This window comes from Medicago truncatula, chromosome 4 (assembly GCF_003473485.1).
Source record: "Medicago truncatula cultivar Jemalong A17 chromosome 4, MtrunA17r5.0-ANR, whole genome shotgun sequence".
Taxonomy (NCBI): Eukaryota; Viridiplantae; Streptophyta; class Magnoliopsida; order Fabales; family Fabaceae; genus Medicago; species Medicago truncatula.
The window spans coordinates 15,263,417-15,286,524 of NC_053045.1; the positions used below are offsets into that span (position 1 = coordinate 15,263,417).

At 32.9% G+C, this 23,108-nt stretch overlaps 2 protein-coding genes across 2 annotated transcripts; one reads left to right on the forward strand and one right to left on the reverse strand.

Moving 5' to 3' along the window:
- Positions 1 to 4,455: 4,455 nt before the first annotated feature.
- On the reverse strand, positions 4,456 to 8,152 carry LOC25480206 (transcription initiation factor TFIID subunit 11). Its single transcript, XM_013587356.3, has 4 exons — positions 7,828 to 8,152; positions 7,644 to 7,731; positions 5,017 to 5,116; positions 4,456 to 4,804 (listed from the first exon to the last, which is right to left on the reverse strand). The coding sequence occupies exons 1-4, from the start codon at positions 8,118 to 8,120 to the stop codon at positions 4,677 to 4,679; spliced, it is 609 nt and encodes a 202-aa protein (XP_013442810.2). The 5' UTR covers positions 8,121 to 8,152; the 3' UTR covers positions 4,456 to 4,676.
- A 2,477-nt stretch (positions 8,153 to 10,629) lies between these two features.
- Positions 10,630 to 14,485, forward strand: LOC25480205 (uncharacterized). The gene is made up of 5 exons (XM_013587355.3): positions 10,630 to 10,787; positions 10,883 to 11,045; positions 12,793 to 12,886; positions 13,781 to 13,980; positions 14,149 to 14,485. Exons 1-5 carry the CDS (start codon positions 10,728 to 10,730, stop codon positions 14,262 to 14,264), a joined length of 633 nt encoding a protein of 210 aa, XP_013442809.2. The 5' UTR covers positions 10,630 to 10,727; the 3' UTR covers positions 14,265 to 14,485.
- The last annotated feature ends 8,623 nt before the right edge of the window (positions 14,486 to 23,108 follow it).

A 23,108-nucleotide genomic window follows, 5' to 3' on the forward strand; every position in this document is an offset into this window, starting at 1 on the left:
AGATACATCTTCAGGCATATGGTACAACAGCTCAGAGAGAGCCAGCTGAAGAATAGGTGTTGGGTACCCTATGGAAGGCTACTCTCTGAGATTCTTCATCAAGGAGGGATCATCAAGATGCTGAAGGAGGCAAAATTCTTCACAGATGAACAGTTGGGAACTGTTAGAGGAAAAATTATCAATGGAGAAACACTGAGGTCCATGCATCTGGTTGATGTAAAAGACCTTAAGAAGCTACCCACAGATATGAAGGCATCTGATGCCAAATCAGCTTTGATTCCCAACTTTCCCCCCATCTGTAAGCAAGATCCTTTGGATGTTCAGATGAACTTTATCAGAGATCACTTTGAAAGGACAAGAGAGAAGATCAGTCTAAAAGATGTTCCTGAACAAATGTTTGGAGGTGTTCTTCCTGCTGCCAAGAGCAGGAAATCAAAAAGCAAACCCCTTACTAAGGAAGAATACTTGGAAGAAGAAGAAGCTAAAAGGAAACCTTCCAAGAGGACAAGAAAAGAGACAAAGGTTGAGGTTGCAGCACCAAAGCCCAAGAAATCCAAAGCAAGTGCTTCTGCTTCTGAACAAGCTGTTGCTTCTAAACAAGCTCCTGCTTCTGAAGAAGATGTTCAGAAACAGAAAGTCAAGAAATCTGATGCTAGGGAAGCTGCTCTTCAAACCATCAGAAACAAGAGAACAAGGGATCAGAAAGCTGTTGAAGGTAGCACAGAAGATCATGCTGAACAGCCAGAAGAAGAGCCAAGTGCTAAACAGGCTAAGAATAAGCCTAGTGTTATGCCAATGTTTGTTCCTACAACAGAACAATTGTTATATGCTAGAAACTATACTAAAACTGAGATGACTAAGAAAAAGGAGTTGAGACAGCAGAGGAAAAGAGAGGAACAACTCAAGGCTGCAGGGTATAAGCTAGCTCCTGAGAAGGCTGCTGAGTTTGCTGCGTTGGCTGCTGAGGTTGAAAAGGAAACTGTTCAGGAAGGAGTGAAACTGCTATCTCAAGCTTTGAAAGACAAGCAGGCTTCAGAAGCTACTTCATCAGAACCAGCTCATCCAGAAGCTCACTCTTCAGGTACTTCACTAAAAACTGACATCAATACTCAGATTCCTGACCTTCCTTCTTCACCCTCATCATCATCCACTGAATCAGATGACCAACCACTTAGTCAACACATTGAAAATCTACTAAATCACAAACCTACCAAACTAACAACCTATGGAACAATTGATTATGAGCAGACACAAATTGAATTCTCTAAACAGAGGATAAAAATCTATGAAAAATTCAATTTGCCTCCAGATCACTTTTTCCAACCTCAAATTCCAGAAGTTGTTAGTATATAATTTCCAGAAACCAACCCACAAAATAACCAATCTTCACAAAAAGCCTCTGAAGTAGCTTCAGAAGCAACTACTTTAGAAACCCCCCAACACCAAGAATCATCAACCCTTCATAACTTAGAAAAGCATTTAGGTGGTGAAATGCAACCTACACCCACAAAGGCCTCTAAGACAGTCCCTGAAAAGACTGTTTTGGAAAACCAACAAACAGAAACTCAAACCATTCCTGAGCAAACTGTTCCTGAACAAACTGTTCCTGAACAAGTTGCTTCTGACCAAGAACAAACTGTTCCTGAACAGGCTGTTTCTGACCTAGACCAAACTACCACAGAACAACCACAAACTAACACAGAACAACAACAACAACCAGAACCACCAATAATTGACCTAACCTCTTCTGACCATCAAACAACCTCAAATAAACCTTCTACATCTCAAACACCAATCCCAGACACCATCCTAGAATCTGAGTATATAGATGAACAGCTTATCAGGCTTAGTGATGAGATTCGGACACTGATTCTTCTCAGAACAGTTCCTGTACCTCCCATTCACTATCTTGATCAATGGATGGATCTGAAGAAATATTTTACTAAGCTGCTGGATCAACTGAGCACGAAATGTGTCTCATCTCACTCTGCAATGCTGAAGAAAATGTTGGATGATATGCATGAAGCAGCAAGAGTGAAATAGCTTGATTATGTGCCTCTGTTAGCCAACTCTCCTTTTTATCCAGAAGATGATTACACTTCAAGGGCTGATAGAATTCAAGCTGGGCTGAAAAGAAGAGTGAGAGCACAGACTGAACAACTTCAGAAGAAGGATGAGCAGATTAAATATCTTTTGGAACAGATGTCTAAGCTAGCCAAACCTTAGTTGCACACATATGTTGCTTGTTTAGATTTTTTGTTCTAAGTATGATCATGGTTTTGACTTTGTACTTTGACTTGCTTATCAATATATTTTATCATTGCTTCTGAATCATGCTATTTTTAAGTTTTTGCTCTAATAATAGTTGCTGCATCTTATGTTGTTTGCTCTGATACACTGTATTTTAAGGTTTTTCCTTTTGGTGCTTTGAAACTCTTTCTTTTGTTTTTAATTACTTTTTGTTGATGACAAAAGGGGGAGTAGATGTATAGTATTTTAAGGCTCTGAGCCCCTTTATAATAACTTGATTAAGTTAATTTTTTTGATGAACTTTGCTCAGAACCACTTCTAAACCTTTTAATACTTCTGATATTTTATGAGTAATTTTTTATTGAAATTTAATTAATAAGAATAGAACTCAGGGGGAGCTTACAAACCTCACCTTAAAGATCTATTGGACTCAGGGGGAGCTTACAAACCTCTATCCCAGAAGTCAACTTATTAATTAGATCAACAACAATTGAACATTTTAAATACTATTGTTTGTCATCATCAAAAAGGGGGAGATTGTTGGAACAAAATGTGTTTTACAATGAACCTTAATAAGTTTTGATGATAACAAGGTATTAAAAATTGTCAATTGGTTATTGCTAATAATTGTTCAAGTGTACAGGACCAAAGGCTAGTCAAGTTATTTCAATAGATCTTGGAAGAACAATGGAAAGAAAAAGAAATTCTAAGCATCTGAAGAAAACTGCGTCTGAAGCTGAAGTGCTTCTGAAGCTAAAGTGCTTCTGAAGCTGAAGTGCTTCTGAAGTGATGACGTCATCAGAAGCAGAAGGTCATCAGAAGCAAGGTTTTCATCAGAAGCGAAATCATCACCAGAAGCTACATTTAATCCATGTATTCAAACTGAAGATCCAAAGTAGCTATTTCTCATTTCAACCTTATCTAAGAAGAACGAAGAATTGAAAGGGAGGTATCAACGGTCATTTGGATAGCGCTGAGCATTTGTCCTTTGATAACATAGTTGACAAAGTACAAGTGTACAACCACTACCTCCACTACTCTGTTTTGTCCACGCTACAAGACAAGACAACAGCTATGCCTGCAGAATTTGTGCCTTCAAGATGGGAATGAATTTGAAGCTAATTCTTCAAAGGACTACACCCAAATCAGGCAAAGGATTACTAGTGAATGATCAAAGGATTTCAAACGACTCTTTAGACGTGCTAATTATCTCAACGTCTCTTTCATGCCTCTATATAAAGGAGTGAAGACTTGAAGATAGTAGATAGAGATACACAAGTTAAAAAGCGCCAAAACTCTGTCAATTTGATTCTACAAAGCACACTGAATTTCTGCACTGATTTGATACATCTTAGAAATTCAAAAGTCTAGAGTCTTTATTGTATTGTATTGTGAACACCACTGATTGTATATCAAGTGTTCAAGTCAAACTTAATTCATTGTACTTTTGTTTGATCAGAAGCCTCTTGCCTGCGTGCTTGAGCATTAGAAGACTCTTGCTTAGTGCTTGAGCATTTGAAGACTCTTGCGTGTGTGCTTGAGCATTTGTAATCTTTGTGATTATAGTGAAATCTCCTTGGAAGTGCAAGGGGGACTGGACTACTTCCGATTTGTGGAAGGAACCAGGATAACTGCTTGTGTCTTGCTTTTCTTTTCTCTACTTTGATCTTTTCCGCTGCATATCTGATTCTGATCATTTCATCAGAAGCATTCACAAACTGCTTCTGAAGTTTTATCAGAAGAAGTATTTTTTTAGAGAGAAAAAGAAAACACAATTCAACCCCCCCCCCCCCCCCTTCTTGTGTTTTTCACACCTTCAGCCTCCAATCAGGCTTTCCAGTTTCTTAATGCAGTAGAGAATTTTCAACAATAGTTAATTGAGTATAAGTTGCAAAGATTGTGCTGAGCATAAGCATACCAAGTTGAAAATTTTGTGCAATCATTCAACTTGCATATGTAACAAAATTGAATTTACAAGTGTAGGAATGACTATTTCCTGTTGATTCAAGCCATAAATTAGTAGCATCCATCAAACTACTTTAGAAGCAAAACTCAGACAAATTACTTCCTTTTATGTATTATATATAATATTATTATAAATATCAGGAAGCATTCCTTTGAATCCTTGCACAATGATCTTCCATTAAAAAACAGCAAATCGCGAAGTTCAACATAAAATATAAAATATGTCAGTGTATACTCGAATTTGTTGTTTGGAAGAACTTTCTAGGGTTACTAGTTGATGAAGGAAAAGATAGTAGATTATAATACAGTAAAAGAATTGAATTTTGATATTTGACACGACTAGAAAGAAAGAAGAAAAAAATTTCATTCCAATTAATTTGATAAGCTGGACATCCGGATCAAAAACTTTTGCTATATGCAAGTCACTGTTGCAAACCAATGATATGATCCAAAATGGTCAATTACCGAAAGAGCCTCGGGACTGTTTTCTTAAATGCTTTTCCTTCAAGCTTTAGTCGCCTATGTGCTTCTCTCAGATGCGTCGGCCGAATCGGTCCAGATTCCCTCCTCTCCTTCATAATTGTTCTAGCTGCAAAGACAATAACTTTGACTAATGGAAACAAGACACTGCAACATTTTTACATTGGAAACACTATGTGCAGGAGTATTTACTATCCTATTCATTTGCGCTTTTCTAATTCTAATTTATTTATATTAAAATAAAGCATGTCATGTTTGTAAAGGAAACTAAATAAAATAAAGCATGTCATGTTTGTAAAGGTAAACTAAAAATTAATCTACCTGTTTCCACAACTTCACCCACAAACATTTTTGCAATCCCTGATACTACAATCGTAATTGGCTGAGAGACTGTCTGGGTCCCAATGATGCTTGCTAATACCTGCTTTGAGGCAACGAAGAGAGAAGACGAAACTTGTGAGCAATCTTATCACACCATAACGTACATTATTCGTGCAAATTTAAATGTAAAAATGGCAATCTGCAATCTACTGTAAAAGCACATGAGTTCAAAAGCAGCATCAATGCACAAACTAACTTGACAGAAACCATGGTTGAATAATATACAGGGAGAACGCGTGAATAAATTTAGCTTAAGCGAATATAAGCAATGGGAAAAAACTATGGGATCCCTACCATTTAAACAACCGATCATGTATACGCAAAAAATTGTACTTTCTCCCTCTCATGGGGACTGTATTCTGTTTTCCAAAACCAGAGAAAATCCAAAACGTATTGTAGCTCTTTATAAATAATCTGAACTCAACAGTTCAAAATTTCATATTCGACAGAGTTCTGTGTCTACGAAGGTATAAGGATCATTCGAGTCCTGACATTATAATTAATTTTTTGCTCTAATCAGTTTGGGAGAAAGGAAAACAGAATGCTGAAGGTCAATTCATGTCGAAGGACACAGTATCAGCCTAGCCAAGCATCAAGAAATAAAGAGATTAAACATGAAATCACCTAATAATGTGTTTGTTTTATAGTCTGGGAAGAAGCTGTCCACAACAGATTTCCCACAACAGAATGTAAATAACACAAACAGATAGGACTTTTCCACAGTGATCAACTAACTTTAGAGTTTAAAGTAATATTGATCATTGATGAATTATGAATATATCAATGATTGATATTAGAGGCCCCGTCATAACAAATCATTAGTTTGTTGATATAACAATCATTGGTTTTATCACTTTACTATCTACTCATGGCCAGATTCAAAACAACACAATTGCTAGTTCCATTAGTTTCCTCTAAGAACCGTCGAACCCGAAACATCTTTTATTTAAAACTCATTCTCTTATCTCAAAAACTCAAATATACACAACGAATATTTTTATCCACTCAACAAAACCATGCTAAACCTGAACTATTGACCCCAATTATTCCACAGCCCTATATCTGATACATAGTATGTGGATGTTGTCTGTCTATCAGGGTAAGCATTTACATCCGGATCACAGAAAATAGTGTTTTATTCAATTTTCGCTACGCAATAGTGCTATAACAACCTATAGCCTCTATTTCACAATATCTTGAACTAAATAGTGTATTTCGGAACAATTGCAATTTGTTCAAATTCTGCTAAGCAATAGCTCTATAGCTGCCAAAAAAAAAAAGGCACCGCCATAAAAAAACAACACTTATTTACATCGATATCGCGGTTTCCATTCTTTCTCTATTACTTGCATTTTATCTTCATTTCTACTTATTGATTTTATCACTTTCTTGCTTATACGCGCTTTCTATATGATGTACCATCATCTTTAACCTGCATCATTCATTTACAATTTACATTGTTTTATGATTTTTTAAGATGCATATTTTTATTTACAATTATGTTGGCTTCCTTTTAGCATTTTTAGAGCTATCTTATTTATTTGATTTTTTTTTATAAGCTGTCTAATAATACTACTAACTAAGTTGTTTAGACGTTTTCCTAATTGCCAATGCTGGTTCATCTAGACGAGGAATAAGGATACCGGAATCAGGTCTGTTACCAAAGTGAGTGAACTTATATATTATATGAACTTTTAACTCTGTTTTTAATTCAAAATGATTACTAATATGTTGTTACTTTTGCTGTATAATGATGACAATAACCCTTCAAATGGTTATGCAAAGTTTCAGCGGTTGTACTGTGAATATAATCTAAGAACTTCAGTATTTTTTACTTTTCATACATCATATCACTTACTTTTTATAGCATTGTTGCTTAACTATTTTCCAGTCATATGAAAGGTTTGTTTGTAAGGGAAATTTTATTAAGGGCTTGTGGCCTTACAGTGCTAAGTGTATGTATTCACATGTATAAGAGAAAGGTAGAAACTATTGTTTCAAATTGCGGTCCGCAACCACAATTACGGCCACAATATTGTTGTTGCGGTAGCCTTCACAAGTCACAACAACATTGTACCGCAAGTGTAGTGTTATCTTCAATCATGTGTATGGGCGCATCGTAACTGCATAACACGATTTCGGCCATGTTTGTTCAAACCTTCTCAGTTCTCACCAAAAAAATAAAATCTAGAACCCCAAATCCCAATTTGTTTCAGATCTAATAAAAAAATTTACATTTAATGGTCTCTCAATTGTGTATTTCAAGCACCTTAATTGATATTTATTATTTACAGAGCAATTTGAGACTCTGCTATGGTGGGTAAGGTGGTGCCACTTTAACTAGTCATGGCACGGTGGTGCCACTTTATATTGTTTGTATAAAATTTAAAATTATTTCACACCGCAACAGCTGCAATGCACATGCACGTCGCAGCAACCACAATGATTGAAATCGCCACAACCGCAGCCGCAACTTAAAACCATGGTATAAACCAGTTTTTATCAGCCAGATTATATAAGAAAAAACCAAATAGTAAAAGTGAACAAAAAATTAAAAAAAAAATTACCCTTGTCATTTTAGCTTTCTGGAATCCAGCCCTACGAAATGACTCATATCTACTCATTTGCTCATCAGTGAATTGTGACAAAATAGAACTACGTATTGACAAACAAAAAAAAATGAATTAGGGTTTATCATATGATATGAAAAATAACATAAAATTGAGAAAAAGAATGAAATTAGTAACAAACTGCATCTTGGCCATTTTGTGAGGATCACCAACAGCACGAAACTTAGCGAGTTCAACATCCATGTTATCTTCGTCTTCTTCTTCATCTTCTTCATCATCTTTATTATTACTATTATTCTTGGTGTCATTGGAGATAGTGTTTTTCACGTGAAGGTGTTGTTGTTCATGGATTTGTGAGGGTTGTGAAATCAAGGAATTGGAATTTGGGTTTACGGGTTCTGGTTCGGTTTCGGTTGGGGAATCTGGTGGTGATTCTTCGAATGCTGCTTCAAATGGATCCTTTGACTGCTTCATTCTTGATCTTGATCGATTCTGTTGGAAAGTTGTTATTGGAAGTGAAACTCTCGTTTGGGTGTATATATAGGTTTGTGTTGTGGGTGGCTTCTTAGGTAAGGCACCAACTGAAGCCATCACAAGTGGGCCTACTTAGTCTAAAATAAGTAGGTCTTCAGTAGAATGATGATAGCTTCTTTTCACACCCCTCTTTCTCTTTTTCTATTCATACTAGTGAGCATTAAGCTTTTTTTTTTTTAATCCGCAAATATTATTCAACGTCCTCCCCGCAAGACACAAGATATGGACTAAACAAGATACAAATGGTGCCGCATATAGACGGTACACCATAACCACCTAAAAACACCCTTAAAGATAATCCTACCAAAACACATCATCACCTAAAACAGACTAAAAAAAAAACAAGCACTGTTAACACGGTATTCACCATAGCCCATCGTCACTACGGGTCAGTATGATATGTATTTTTTTTTCTTGAAGTAGTTGAGTGGGTAGAATTTCACCCCTTAACATGAATAAGTGAAATTCTAAGGTTCGAATTCCGGCAATTGCATATTGAAATGCAATGTCCTTATCAATTGAACGATTAAAAGTGATATTTGTTCTATTTTAACATAGCACAAAACCAATAAATTTTTGATAAAAATATGGATTGGGTATGATCCAATTTCATGACCCTAATAAAAAACATACTAATTGCCTCAAATCTACTTTTGTATGTATAACAATAATAATATAATCTTTTAAAATGTATTGTAAAATTGAATAAAATGACTAAATTTACCAACATTATTTAATTAAGAGTTTATGATTTTTTTTTTTTTTTACAGTTAATTTAAATTAATAGATACCATTTATTTGAGCCTTACAACATCAAATAAGAAATGGAAAATGCTAGATATCAAGAATGATTTTATAAGAAAGATTCAAGAATGACATAGCACAATAATCATCTTTAGATTTCAGTCTCATTTATTAATCTTTCATAAAAATAAATACATAACACCCACCACCCCATGATTTCCGGCCAGGCTGAGATTTTATTGGTTAACATTAATTTCAGGACTATTTCTTGATAAAATCTAAGGGTGATTATTCTGCCATGTCATTCTTGAAATTTTCTTGATAAAATCTTTCTTGATAAATAGCATTGCTCGTAAGAAATAAAGAGATCTTGACCAAAAAAAAAAAAAAAAGATATAAAGAGATGGTTGTTCTTTCAGTCGGCATAAATGCGAAGACTGTTAAGGAAATAACTTATAAACGACATTTGCTTCTTTTTTTTTTATAACAAGAGGGCCTTAGTCCGGAAAAAAAAAAAATAACTACTGCTTAACAAAGCTTAGAGTAAGCTAGAAATAAAAAATTAACTTGAAGAGTACAATGCTCATATAATATCAAAGAAAAACCTCCATCACATGTCATATTCGCCAACGTATCGGCATATTTGTTTGCTTTACGAATGCCGAATCTTGATCTCCCACTCCAACTCCAACTCCAACAATCTTCTCATATTTTGCAATCCCCTAAAGCAAGTGTCCAAACTACTATCTAAGAATCAATATGAAACTCCACTTTATGAAAACCACACAATCTAGCCAACTTCAAAACTTCGAACACCTCTCCAAAGCTCTGCTACATATTCACATAACTCTTGAATCTTGTTTTCAAGATAAAAAACAAATAAGGGGTAAAAAGAGCAAGAATTCGGCTCTTTATCCAAACGGTTATGCTCATTCCCAAAATAAATGGCCAAAATACCCCTGTGCGTGACTTAAGTCACGTTAGTTGAAAATTCACACTGAAATCCAACGTGAGTTAACTCACGTTATATTTGCTTTTGTTTTGATGGTGAACTGCTGTTATTTCTTTTTCCTTGTTCCTTTGAAGCCTGGTATTGAAAGCAAACTTGAATAAACAAGGTATCGATTTATGGTGTTTTCTCCATCGAAACCTTCGATTCAAATTTCAAAAAGAAATATGAAATTATTAAAAAAATAGAAGGAAAAGATGTTGTTGTATTACGATGCACATGAAATACAAAATCATGTTACAGAATAAGCAATCACTATAATTTTCATTTGTTTGTTTCTCTTCATCGCATGAATTGATTTATGTTTGTTTCTCTTCATCGCATGACTTGATTTCTTTCTTAGGTAAGGGCAAATAACATAGGAAAATCAATTACACTCTCTGTGTTGATTAAACATAAAAATAAAGAGGACTTGAAGAAAGAAGTTTGTGTGGCATCGTCCCAATTGAATAGTCATGATGAAGAAGTTTGTTGTTTTTCAGCAAAGGTGACTTAAGTCACGTGAAAAATTTAAAAATTTATACACTAAATATAAGTTAACTCACGCAGGGGTATTTTGGTTATTTACTTTAATAATGAGCAAAACCGTTTGGATGAAAAACATAATTCAAAGAGCAATTATATTGGCTCAAGAAACTATTAAAAAAGGCCCAAAAACATTTAAGAGAGTGGGCCCAATCTAAGAAATCAACACGCGCGGGACACATGATACTGAACTGTTGAAAATTGAAATGTGGCGGTAACTCTCATTCATTCAAAGCGTTTGTCGCATTGCGTAACAGAACAACACAACAATGGAAGATTCAGGAACGATTCTCTCTCACATTTCATCTCTCAAGGAAATGCTCGATCAGGTACCTATTCTTCTCTTCGATTCGATTCGATCTTTCTTCCTCTCTTCATTCATTCTTCAATCATCATAATAGTTTCATTATTATTGTTCAATTAGGTCAACGAAGAAATCGAAGCTCATATTCAGGTCACACGCGAGATCGAATCCAGCATCGTCAGATGCGAAGAGATGGAGAATCATTTTGCAACTAAGGAAGCTGAATTGATCGGAATCTGTGGCGTTTTGCAGTTCGACACTGTTGGATTTGTAACTGTCGCTGGTTAGAATTATTCACTTCGCATTTCATCTTCATAGTTTAACTTATATCATTGATTATTATGATTTGTTAATTAATTGGCCAGTTTATAGCAATATTAGATTAGTTTCATGGTCATAGTTTACCTTATATGTATATCATTGATTATTATGATTTGTTAATTACATTTATAGCATCCTTTAGAGCACCAAAACTTCTAATGAAGTCATGTCTGGTATTTGACATCTGTTAGTGTCTAACATCAACACAACACTGACAGGTATAATTACATTTTATTATGCTATTTTTTTAAATTATTATCGGTCTCGATGTGTCACTATGTGTCACTGTTGTGTTTGGTGTCTCTGTGTCAGTGCTTCATAGATATTATTTGAATGAAACGGAATGGAACAGCGTTAAACCAACCATTTGATCGGTTAAATTGATTAATTAGTACTTTTCTTTTTGTGTTAATATATTAGGTTTTATTATTTGCTTACTTTTTAATACCGTGGCATTTGAATTTTTAAGTATTTGATGCGCTTTTCATTTTAAAAGCAGATTAAAATTGACTTTAAGAAAAATGTAATTGAGGAAATAGTATTTGCAACTTTTTGGATACTAAGAAGCAAACCTAGTTTTTGTTTAAGCATGACAGGGGTTTTATAGAAAAAGGCTGTTTACTGAAATTTGGATTGTTATATCAAGGTTTTTGATGTCTTTATGATCGCATAGAAGTATATTTAACAATTATTCTCTGTAATATCGTGGATTATGTCGTGATCGCAATTTAAAACTTTGCGCACGGAGAATTGCTTGAAAATTTGGTTTTTGGATGATGCAGACCAATTCAAATTGCACAAATTCTTCATTCTCAGGGACGGAATCATGTCGGCACTTGTGCAGGCCCGTGCCCCCACTTTGTTTCTGATTTTCTTGGTACCTTTGCTATTCATGGTTCTTCACCAACAGTCCAACAGTTATATATGTGCAGTATTAATTATCAATAGTGTATAGTATCTCACTAAAACTAACATCTTGTACCAAACAAAATTACTGTAATATATGCATGCTATATTAAAGGCATTTTCTTCCCAAGTGATTTGCTTTATCAAAGGGAAAAGAAGAGATTTCATCAATAACCGTCACAGTAGAAAATGTATATCTTATTTAGAAATAGGAGAACTCACAAACAATTGTAAATGTGTAAATTTATATGTATATATTGCTCCCGCTACTCAAAATTCCTGGATCCGTCATTGTTCTTTGTTGATAAAAAAAACGAATCAACTCGAGCTCATACCTACCTAGCTATCAGTAACAGTCCTTCACTTCTTAATGGACATTAAATTAACATAGGAAGGCATTTTCTTACATGTCCTGTTTCCTTTCTTTAATATATTTATTGATGTGTTTTGAGTTTTATTACCAATATAAGCATATGCTTTTCTTTAATCTTTTTTCTATCTGGTTACTTTTACTTTCAACCTGTTATATTTATATTTCTTCAACATTTTGACAAATTTTTATCCAACTTGGTTTGCAAAATCTGAAAATGTCTTTAAATTTGAAATCAGCGTATGGAGAAAACTTGGCTGAAAGCTTGTGTGTCTAATAGGTTCCCGACAAAGATTAATCACTACTATGCAGCGGTGATGTAACATGGTTATATAAAAATCCAAAGCTAGCTTATTTAACAATTAATTGTTCGGCGATTTTTTCAATACTGTTTTGCTTATGTGCTGTATTACATTTTTTCTTCCTTTTATAGCTGGTTTCAGGGAATCAGTGAGTACTTTGGAGAAGGAGCTGTGCTGTCTTAAAAACAAGAGGGACGATATGGTTAACAGAATGGATGAAAAACGGTATTCAAAGATTCTTTATTATCTCTAGATACATGTAGCTATTGAAGTCTGATTTTGTTTTAGACTTTACTACAAGTTAAATTTGCAACTGCTGGAATTATTTTTTGGGCTCCAGCAATCTCTAAAGAAAATAATACTGTGCGATAAGAACTATCCATTTTTAACTTTTTGTTTGGCTTTAAGTTTTCCATATGTGGTATGCATTTATGTTATGGTACTTTGCTAAAATTAAGATGAAAAAAACTGTACCTGGGCATTCACATGTGATTAGGTCGTATGGGATGGGATATTTTGTTATATCTACAATTGATATAAGATTTACTATTTAGCAATAGTGTGAGGATAACTCCTAAGAACCTAAAGCTGGCCAAATATAATAATGATAGTACTTCCTCCGTCTTATTTTAAATGATCTAGATGAAAATGTGCACATAACATACTTTGACCATATTTTCCTACTAATATATAAAAATAAATGGTAGCATATAAGACATTGCATTTGTTTCAATGAATATTTTCAAAATATCAAATTTTAAAGATATTTAAGATCAAAATTGTGCATTGACACGTATAAAAAAGTCAACTGTGTCGCATAATATAGGACGGAGGGAGTGGTATTTTTGGTTAGTTCTCATGTCTCATTGTTTGTCATTTGGCTACATATAAAACTAACATAAATAAATTGTTGTCTTTCTGTTTGAACATATGTCACTGTATTGTTTTTCTATTCAAATAGAAAATGAAACAGTGTATGTTAGGAAAATAGCAAAAGATACTCCAACTCAGATATATGAATTTATCTCTATATTCTAATGTCACTGTAATGTACCTTAATTATGTAACATTTGAATGTTGCATCCTAATTTAATGACCGATTGATTTGTTTCCAAGCAGGGAAGAATTTACAACACACTGCCTAGAATTTCAAAGAGAAATTGACAATAGAGAAAATTGTAAAGTCAGGACTTTGTTGGCAGAGAAATATTCACTTGAAAATGAAATTCAACTTCTGGATGAGAAGAATTGTGTTTTGAAAAATTCGGTTTTGGCATTTGTAGAGGAAATTCTTGAAGATCTTCATAATTCAAACTCAGGTAATAATATATGTATACAAGGAAGTAGGTTTTTCATGCTAGTTATTACTTCTGTGTTTATATTATTATTGCACCAAACCAAATAAGGATTAACATATATATAGAAGTTAAAGAAGTTAATGCTGCAACCTAACCTTTTTATGCACTTCCCCAAACCCCCTACTGCAGAATTAGAAGCTGAAATTCAGAGCAAAAACTGGGAGAATGAGAGATTACTTAATGATATCAATGAATTGAAGAGTACAATGTTTTCAGCAATTGGGAGCAGTGATAATCTACTGTAAATTCCTTTCTTTAATCAAAAGTTAATTCATAGTTCTGAAGTTTGGTTTGTCAACTTTGCCAAATTTGGTCATTAATTAAGATGGAACATTAATATTTGTAAATGATACTGTTAAAAACTTAGCAGTGATCAGTCTATTGTAGTTTTCATGTTCTGATGAAGTAGTAAGAATGGTGTCAGAGAGCTAGTCCTTTTGGTTGATAAATAATTAGCATAGCTATAGTATCATCTGTCATATTCATCCCTGTGAAGTTAAATTTGACCAGCTATGTAGTACATGAAGAATCGTGACTAGCAAGTAAATGTTAACTTCACATAATCCCAGGCGCAACCCAAAGGAAAGACAGGGCATTAAGACTTCTCTTAGAAAAAATTTAAATATTCGGAAAAATCCAAGTTTCACTTAGAGGATATAAAAGGTTTTATCATTTATCTATAAGTTGGTTTTGGGAGGATGAGTTACACTAAAGAAAATTAAAGTCTCTCAATTAAATTTTAAGATTAGAACAGACCTTTTTTTGTAGTTTTTAAATGTCAATATCAAGTTAGTTTTTTTACACTTAAAAGGTTAACAATATTAGATCAAACTTGATTTTTATGAATGTATGATCAAGAGTTTTTCTACACGTGACTTATCATGTTATACGTAATCTATGACGGAAATCTTGTTGATACATAAAGTGGATTCTCATCTTCCAACCGACTTTTCTCCATATACAACAGTTAGAAATCAAACTCCTAACAACTTGTTTATGGGGTCTAAATTTCTTACCACTGTGATTAATTCATGGCTGGTACTAAGACTAGCCCGACCATTCACAAAAGTAAATTACATATTAATTCATCAAAATAATAGCATCATAATATTTGTTACAACATTTAATCCATTGAAATCAACATGATATTTTCAGTTTTTTTATGGATTTTAGCTTTTATCTATGGTTGTGATTTGGTTGTTAGTAAATATCTAATTTTAGTATTGATTGTTGAAACATTGTTTATAGTAGACCATTAAAGAGTATGTACAAAAATTTGTAACATAAAAATTGGTTCAACAATGTAAACAATTTTCAAAATAAATTTTGACCAAAAAAGAAGATAAAATGATAAGTTAAAACTTCAAATTATATTAAAGGACCTCTTATATAGTTTTGTCGATTTAAAAAGGATTCGACGATAGTTTGTAAAGAGAGGCTTTCCACTAAAAAAATCATTTTTGTAAAGATAAGTTAAGTCCAATATAATATCATCATAGCTTATTCGTCCGGACTACCATCAAATTATCTATGCATGAGTTTATAAAGAAAAGTCTCTTATGAAGTCAACAATTACAAGCAAATTGGGATTGTACATGAGGAAGTCTTTTGTAAAAAATCTGTTTCGCATTAGAAAAAGATAACTCTTAAAATACTTTTGACAAAGACATAAGTACTTATAAATATTAATAAAGTCAGAGACTAATTTAAATTTGAGAGTGACTTATAAAAACATTCAACAAATTTGTGGTTACTCAACATCCGGTGGATGAAGGAGCTTTGCATGCTGTTGCTCCATTGGTTTACAGGTGTAAAGAACTGCAACTGGGTCCCACAAAAATAGTTAAGTTTTAATGTCAATAATTACACAATTTTCTCTTCTTGGTGGAGGTATATGTGTATGATCATTCCAAGCAACAAGCTCTTTTGTAGTGATGCAGCTTTTCATGTTTGGTTACAGTTGGCAATACAGGACTAGACTGCTTCACATGTGGGCATGGCCATAGACTATGGTCAAAATAAAGCTAGACTATTCATTTCATTTGCTTATTTTGAATTTGTACGATGATATAATGACAAACAAGAAAGTGTTTAACATCGTTCGTACCTAAAAAAGACTCTCTCTTTTCATTTTCTAGGTCTTAATGGGACAAAAGTGCTTATTTTTGGTAGGGGTCTGGCTTCATTCCTTCCACAATCTTGCTTATTGAAACTATACACGCAATACATGTGGTGTCACTATCAATTCCCGTTTGGGACCCATGTATGATAGGGTTTCTTGAATGACTTCACCTTCGGTTCGATATAGTAGCAGTACCAAACAAAACTGGTGCTTATTGGTGTGTGAATATGGTTTGATAATTGAACTCATTCATCAAAATTGTTAGGTTATATGGACTGGCTAGTCTTTGAGGCTAAATTACAAGCATAAAGCACTTAAACATGATTGCCTTACAAAATACATACATCTAAACTCATACTTTAATTAGTGTAATTGCACTTAGACCAGAGGTTGGTCCGGTCATGGTGTAGGCTTAGAATCTCGGAGTATATTTCTCTATCTATATCTCATGTTTGAATTTGCCGGGAGTTAACAACTCATGTGTTGAATCAGATATAAGTTTTGACCTGATTTAAATCGCTCTTTTAACAATGCACCGGTGTAGTTGATCCTTTTCCGGCTCGTTAAAAGTTATTTAACATTGATTTTCTATCGAATATAAGCATTTTACTCACACATAATATACCTACAATATTTCCCTGAAGTATGAGGCTATAAAAATAGTTTACTATTTTTGCTTATAAAAATAGTTTTAACCATCCCTAGTATCCTATATTGATGTTTAAGCATAAAAACATCTAACAAATATCCTAGCTGACCTTTAAAGACTAAAAATATTTTTTGACAAATAAAGACTAAAAATATAACAAAAACTTAAAAAACATAAAACGAACAAAAAACACAAGTGACCCTCAAATGATTAATGAGTTTCAATTTTTGATTAATTATTCAAAAGAACCCCAGTTTAAATATCGAAATTTCTTTCCGGTTTTTAATTTTTATTCTCTTAATCGAATTCTAGATCATCAAAGACCGGCAAACAAAAAAAATATTGAAAACTAAAGATCTAAAAAAAAAAAATTATTGTTTGCATTAAATCAAGGGTTAAATATGTTTTTGGTCCCTACATTTTACGCGATTTTGAGAATAGTCCCTACATTTCAATAAATGTTTTTAAAATCCTTACATTTTTCCTCCGTTAGCGTAAATAGTCCCTGTTGTCAAATTTCTAACGTGATGTCAATGTTGGTGGTTCAATCTCGCTGGAAAACGGCGGGGAACTTCACCACGGTCTTTCTCCGCAACGTCGTAGATGCAGATCGCCAGTGTTCGTGACATTTCCAGTGAAATATGTTGGTTTAGATGGAAAGATTTGGAGGCCGAAAGCGATGATGTTATCGTTGAAAGTGTTTGCTGTTGCGGGTGTGGAAGGTGTTGTGGTGGAGATTTGGTGGGGTGGGTTTGAACTTGTTATGATGGCTTGTGTTTCATCAATATGACACTGAAGGCAAGGACCAATTGCACCAACGAAAGAAAAATGTAGGGATTTTAAAAACATTTATTGAAATGTAGGGATTATTCTCAAAATCGCATAAAATGTAGGGACCAAAAACATATTTAACCCTTAAATCAATGGCCTCATTTCACATAGCACATTCCATTTTTATTTTAGAGGACGACATTCCACGTGTGTGTGTATATATATATATATATATATAATTAAAAAAAAGAACGTAAAAAACCATTCAGATTTGGCTTTCAATGTTAATGGCGGTGAAGAGTAATGTTAACATAAATGAGGTGGGTGGAAGAGGAAGGTGTTACTGTTGGGGAAGATGAACATTTCATGAAAATTGATTGAATAGGGTGAGACACATGTGAAGTTTTTAATCTGGTCCATTCATTTTTTATCTAAAGACTGACAAGTGTTCTCATCGTTCTCACATAAGTTGCTCTGTGATATACCCCTATATTTAGAGGATATATATATATATATATATATATAGTTGTGATAACGTGCGCACGTCAATTATGACTGTTATCATGAAATAAATTGACTCGTTTTATATTACATTCCACATATATACATATAGTTGTAACTTGCATGTGATAACGTGCGCACGTCATTGCTACTGGCTAGTAATGGCTCCTCCTAATGCATGGGATCCAAGTGATAGAAGGAAAATAACAAGAAGCTCCCTCACAGCCAAGGAAGTTGTTTGTGGTTTAAAAATTTGAAATGTTTTATACATAGAAGCAACAACAATAAAGGTGTCTTCCAACTCAGAGCCAATCCGGCAATCTGCTTCACCCACTCATTAATATTTTGGTTTTTTCTTTTCTAGATTATCTTTGAAAAAATAAAAAGTGAGTAATTTACCCATGAATACATCATCCAATGGAAATTAGCCACATAAACAAATTTATAAGTGGAGTAAATGTCGGAAATTTAGGATTAAATAAAACCAGATTTCATAAGACATGTTCAATCATTAGAAATCAACAGTGGAAGCAAACAAAACATTGAACATAGTTATGATCGGATCTACAACATGTTTGTTTATCAAGAATATTAATAATTAGGTATTAGGAATACCTGGATGAAGCTTTGACGACAATCATCTCAACAACAATGATCTAAAACAAGGAGAGGAGATTATCTAATCTGAAATACAATAAAGGGCTAGCGGCGGCTAGTTCTTCCTCAACTGATACCTTTATGTCTCAAGTTCTCTTCAGATGGGAAGAATAGAGTGTATTATCATGTACGGTGTATTGGAGACCATAACCTCTTATAGTGTGATGATCATTAGGGTTTTCTATTATTCCGTTAATCGGTCATCTAGACATCCACCATATTAAGTCCATATCAATTAATTAAATAATTAATTATTCGAATAGAAATCTAAATTAACCTTGTTACTTAATTTGATCACTATTCAATTAAGGTTTCAAATTGATAAATAACTAATAAAATTATTATTATGATTTTCGCTCACATAATGACATTGGAATATGTTTAAATAATAAAATATTTCAACAGTAAAAATTAGTTTGTGGATATCAGCTGTAAATTTACTCATGTGGTTAATATTCGTTGGTTGTTGGGTAAAGGATGGTATGACCACAAGATAGAAAACAGTTCTTGGGCGTTTGCTAAGAACACATGTTCATGATTTTCTTTCGGCTATCATAATTGATTAATTAGACTAACATATGTCACTAGTAGAGCGTCGTACTACCCTCATATATCACCTCATTATTCCTTTTTTCTTTTTTTTATTGAAGATGTTTGTCCAATTTATCGTAAGGTGTGTCTAGATACAAGAACATAATTCATTCCAGGGAGCTTTCAAGCTTCAAATACGTGTATGATTTTGTTAGGGATTTTTTTTTTTTATAAATATTTTAGGTGGATGAGATTAGTATATGTGAAGAAAGAGACGTTTGTGAAGATTGACACTTAAGCTAAAAGATGTTTTGGTGTATGAGTGGGTAGGAAGAAAATTTGCATGTGTAGACTTGGCGGAGGTTTTTCCACTTGTGTGGAATTGAGGACTTAGGCTTTTATTGTGGGACACGCAGCTCTCAAAGCAGCTTCAAACAAAATGATCAAACATGAGAAAGCATATTCTGACAATCAACATGTTTTTGTATGGTTTATATTTGACGCTTTCGACTTTCTAACATCAAAAGTTGTTGATCCTTATATATTTAACCTCTTGTATTTCAATGGATCCAACTAGAAAAACTTGAGTGATCATAGTTTGTTTTTGGAAGTTAGCGATATCTATTGAAATCCATTAGTATTCTCTCAGAGTTCCAGATAAATGGTTTTGCATTTAAATTGGGAATTAGTTCTCTACTCATATATACATGTAGGGCTTCACTTGATCTCATGTCCCTTATTTTTCTAATTTACAAAAACACTTGTCCCCCTTTTACACATGCAGCTGGTCAATTCTAGTAATCTTAAATATGTCAAATAAAAAGGGGCCACATACTTCACCAAATAAAGGGGGCCACATATCTAGAATGACCAAATATATTCAAGTGACCACTAGTAAAAAATTATTCTGGTAGAAGAAACTAGCTAGTACATATGGGAAATATAAGGGGAGCATATTTTAGATTTAGAACTAACAATGAAAAATATTTCATTTTACGTAAAGATACTTTGGTAGCAAACAATTTAAGCCTCAATTTGTTCATTTCAAAAGCATTTGCAATACTTTTAGACCTCTCGTTTATATCCTCGTAAGTTTAGATCGGTTGATAGGAAAAATGTATAATATATATAAGGTTTGAGATCCAAAACCTGACCATCAAAAAAACGACCTCTTATTTAATGTCACGATAAGATGAGAGAAAAATGATAGTATACACTATAATCTTTTATTTCAATCTAGTGTGTGATAATCAAATTAGATATGATAACTTAATATTGAATTTTATCATATTCTCCATGTTTAGTTAAAATCCATATCATTGATATGAGTAGGGTTAGAATCCATGCAGATATGATAAGAATTTTTTTATTACTCATTTTACTTAATAAAATATAATTTAAATTATTAAAAGAATTATTAAAATGTAAATATAAATTTTAACAAATTGAATATTATATTTAAAAAATATTTTTTCAATGTGTAGGAAAAACATTAAGGGTAGAGTGAGACATCCAACTAGGTTGAATCCTCCCAAAGACCTCTGTCCCATAACAATTAACCATATGGACTTATCCTCCCACATGTGATTGACTCCGGAGTGTCATGTTGGGATAAACCAAAACCCTTAAAAATATCAAACAAAACTGGAAAATTAAAAGAAGAAAACATCCTAAGGAAAACGATTATTCGATGATCTTCTATTTATTTGTTGGAATATTATAATACATATGATTTATATTATTCAATATGATCTGAGTTATATTTAATTTACATAGATTTCATACTTAATTCTTTTCAAACTAGGAAGTGACACCCTAGAATTTGAATTGATCTTAGGTAAGAGTTTATAGATTGACAACTTGCTTTAACCAAAATCTTTACTTAAGTATACTTTTTTTAATAGTTGTATAGAAATTAAAGATTCTTAATATGATGGTTAGGTTCTAAGACATTTGTGTGAGTGTAAGTCTTAATCCTGTAAGCAACATGACATTCAGACATCTATTGTGTTTTACGAATATAACTCCCTTAAATAGTTGAGAGCCAACATGACATTTTGGAGTCAATCACACGTGGAGGATAAATCAATGGTTAATTGTTATGGAGTAACCAAACATCTGAAGGGTTGAAAATATTTGACCCACAAGGTTAACCATTGTTATATTCCTTGGGTCATATTTGGTATAGGACATGTATTAATCCAACAAAAAGGTATATGTTATTCAAAGAATCCTAATTGTTGTTAAAACATCTAAATCAAATCTATTTACTTTTCACTGCAATCTTGAAAACTTTCCCCAATTTATAGTTTTTAAATATATGTTTAGTAAATTGTCTAAAAAACAACAACCAATATGGAGATGATATACTTACTTTTATATATTACTCGGAACGATTTATGCACTTGTTAAAATTATCATCATATAGCTATCAAATGCTTTGATAGTCAAATTCCTTGAGAATATAAAAAATAACTAACAAAGTGATTTTTATGAAAGTATAATACCATATGTTAATATATTGGTTGTTCAAAATGTAATGTATTTTACTTTCATGCAACTGGTTTAGACTTTAGATTGCTCTTGAATAACCTTAGTATTTTATTTTACCTTTAACCATTTTATGGTTAAATCCTTTTGCTATGAATGTTATAGTTGTAATATGAATTATAAAATGTATTTGTTAATTTTTGTTAGATCGTGTTTTGTGTTTACTCTTGTTTGTGTCTTTCCACTATTGTGTTTTGAGTTTTTTCTTTTATATTTTTTATTTTGCTCTTCATACATTTAGGCTAAAATATGGTTTTGATCCGTACAAATATGTCTCGTTTTGGTTTTAGTCCCTGTAATTTTTGTTTTTGTTTTTGATCCCTGTAAATATGTCTCGTTTTGGTTTTGGTCCCTGGTCCCACTTTTATGATGATTTGCATATGTGACACATGATGACTGAACCCATTTATTAGATAAATAGTCCTGCAAAATCTTTTGATTTTTAAAAAGGTTCCTGCAAAATATTTTGTTTTTGAAAGTAGTCCCTCCAAAAACTATTTTCAAAAGTAAAATATTTTGCAGGGACCAAAAACAACAAAAAAAAATTACAGGAATTAAAATCAAAATGAAGCATATTTGCAGGAAACAAAACCATATTTTAACATTACATTTATATAAGAATGTTCACTCCCATCTCTTCATGATGAGCATAAAGTGGCATTGTCCCCTCCCCTTTATTTTTCTCAATGAAAGTAGGTATTTGTGTCGAGAAAAAAGTCTAAAAAAATACAGTTTTAGATCTCGATTTCTATCACTACTATACATTCTTTTTCCTAAAAGAACAACTAACAACTTTTGGTTGCAAAACTCATTGACATAAAACACTTGAAATGCTTAGAATGTCTTTATGAGACTTAGGAGGTCTTATAGCTCCTGCTTAATGAACAAACATGCATAACGCTACAAGAAAACTGAAATATTGCGGCAGCGATTCCGAACCTGACTGTCGATATTTTGCATCTGCAACGGTTGTAGATCTTATGTCGCAAACCAACTTCATAAGATGGTTTTGTAAACCGCCGTTCCAACCGTCACAATTATCAATATTTTTACCTTTCAATTCTTTATACACTTGACTTGGGCGTTAATTTGTCCATAAGTGAAATTTTGTTCGAGAGTAGTAACTAAGTATTAGGCTCTATTTGAATAAACAACTAAATTAACAACTTTTAATATAGACATTATCATATAACTGCTTATATATAAGGTGTATTTATAATAAAAGATAAAATAAAGTCAAATTATTTTCATATGAACTATAAATTTTTTTCCATAAACTATCATCAAAAGTTTATTCATATAAGCTAA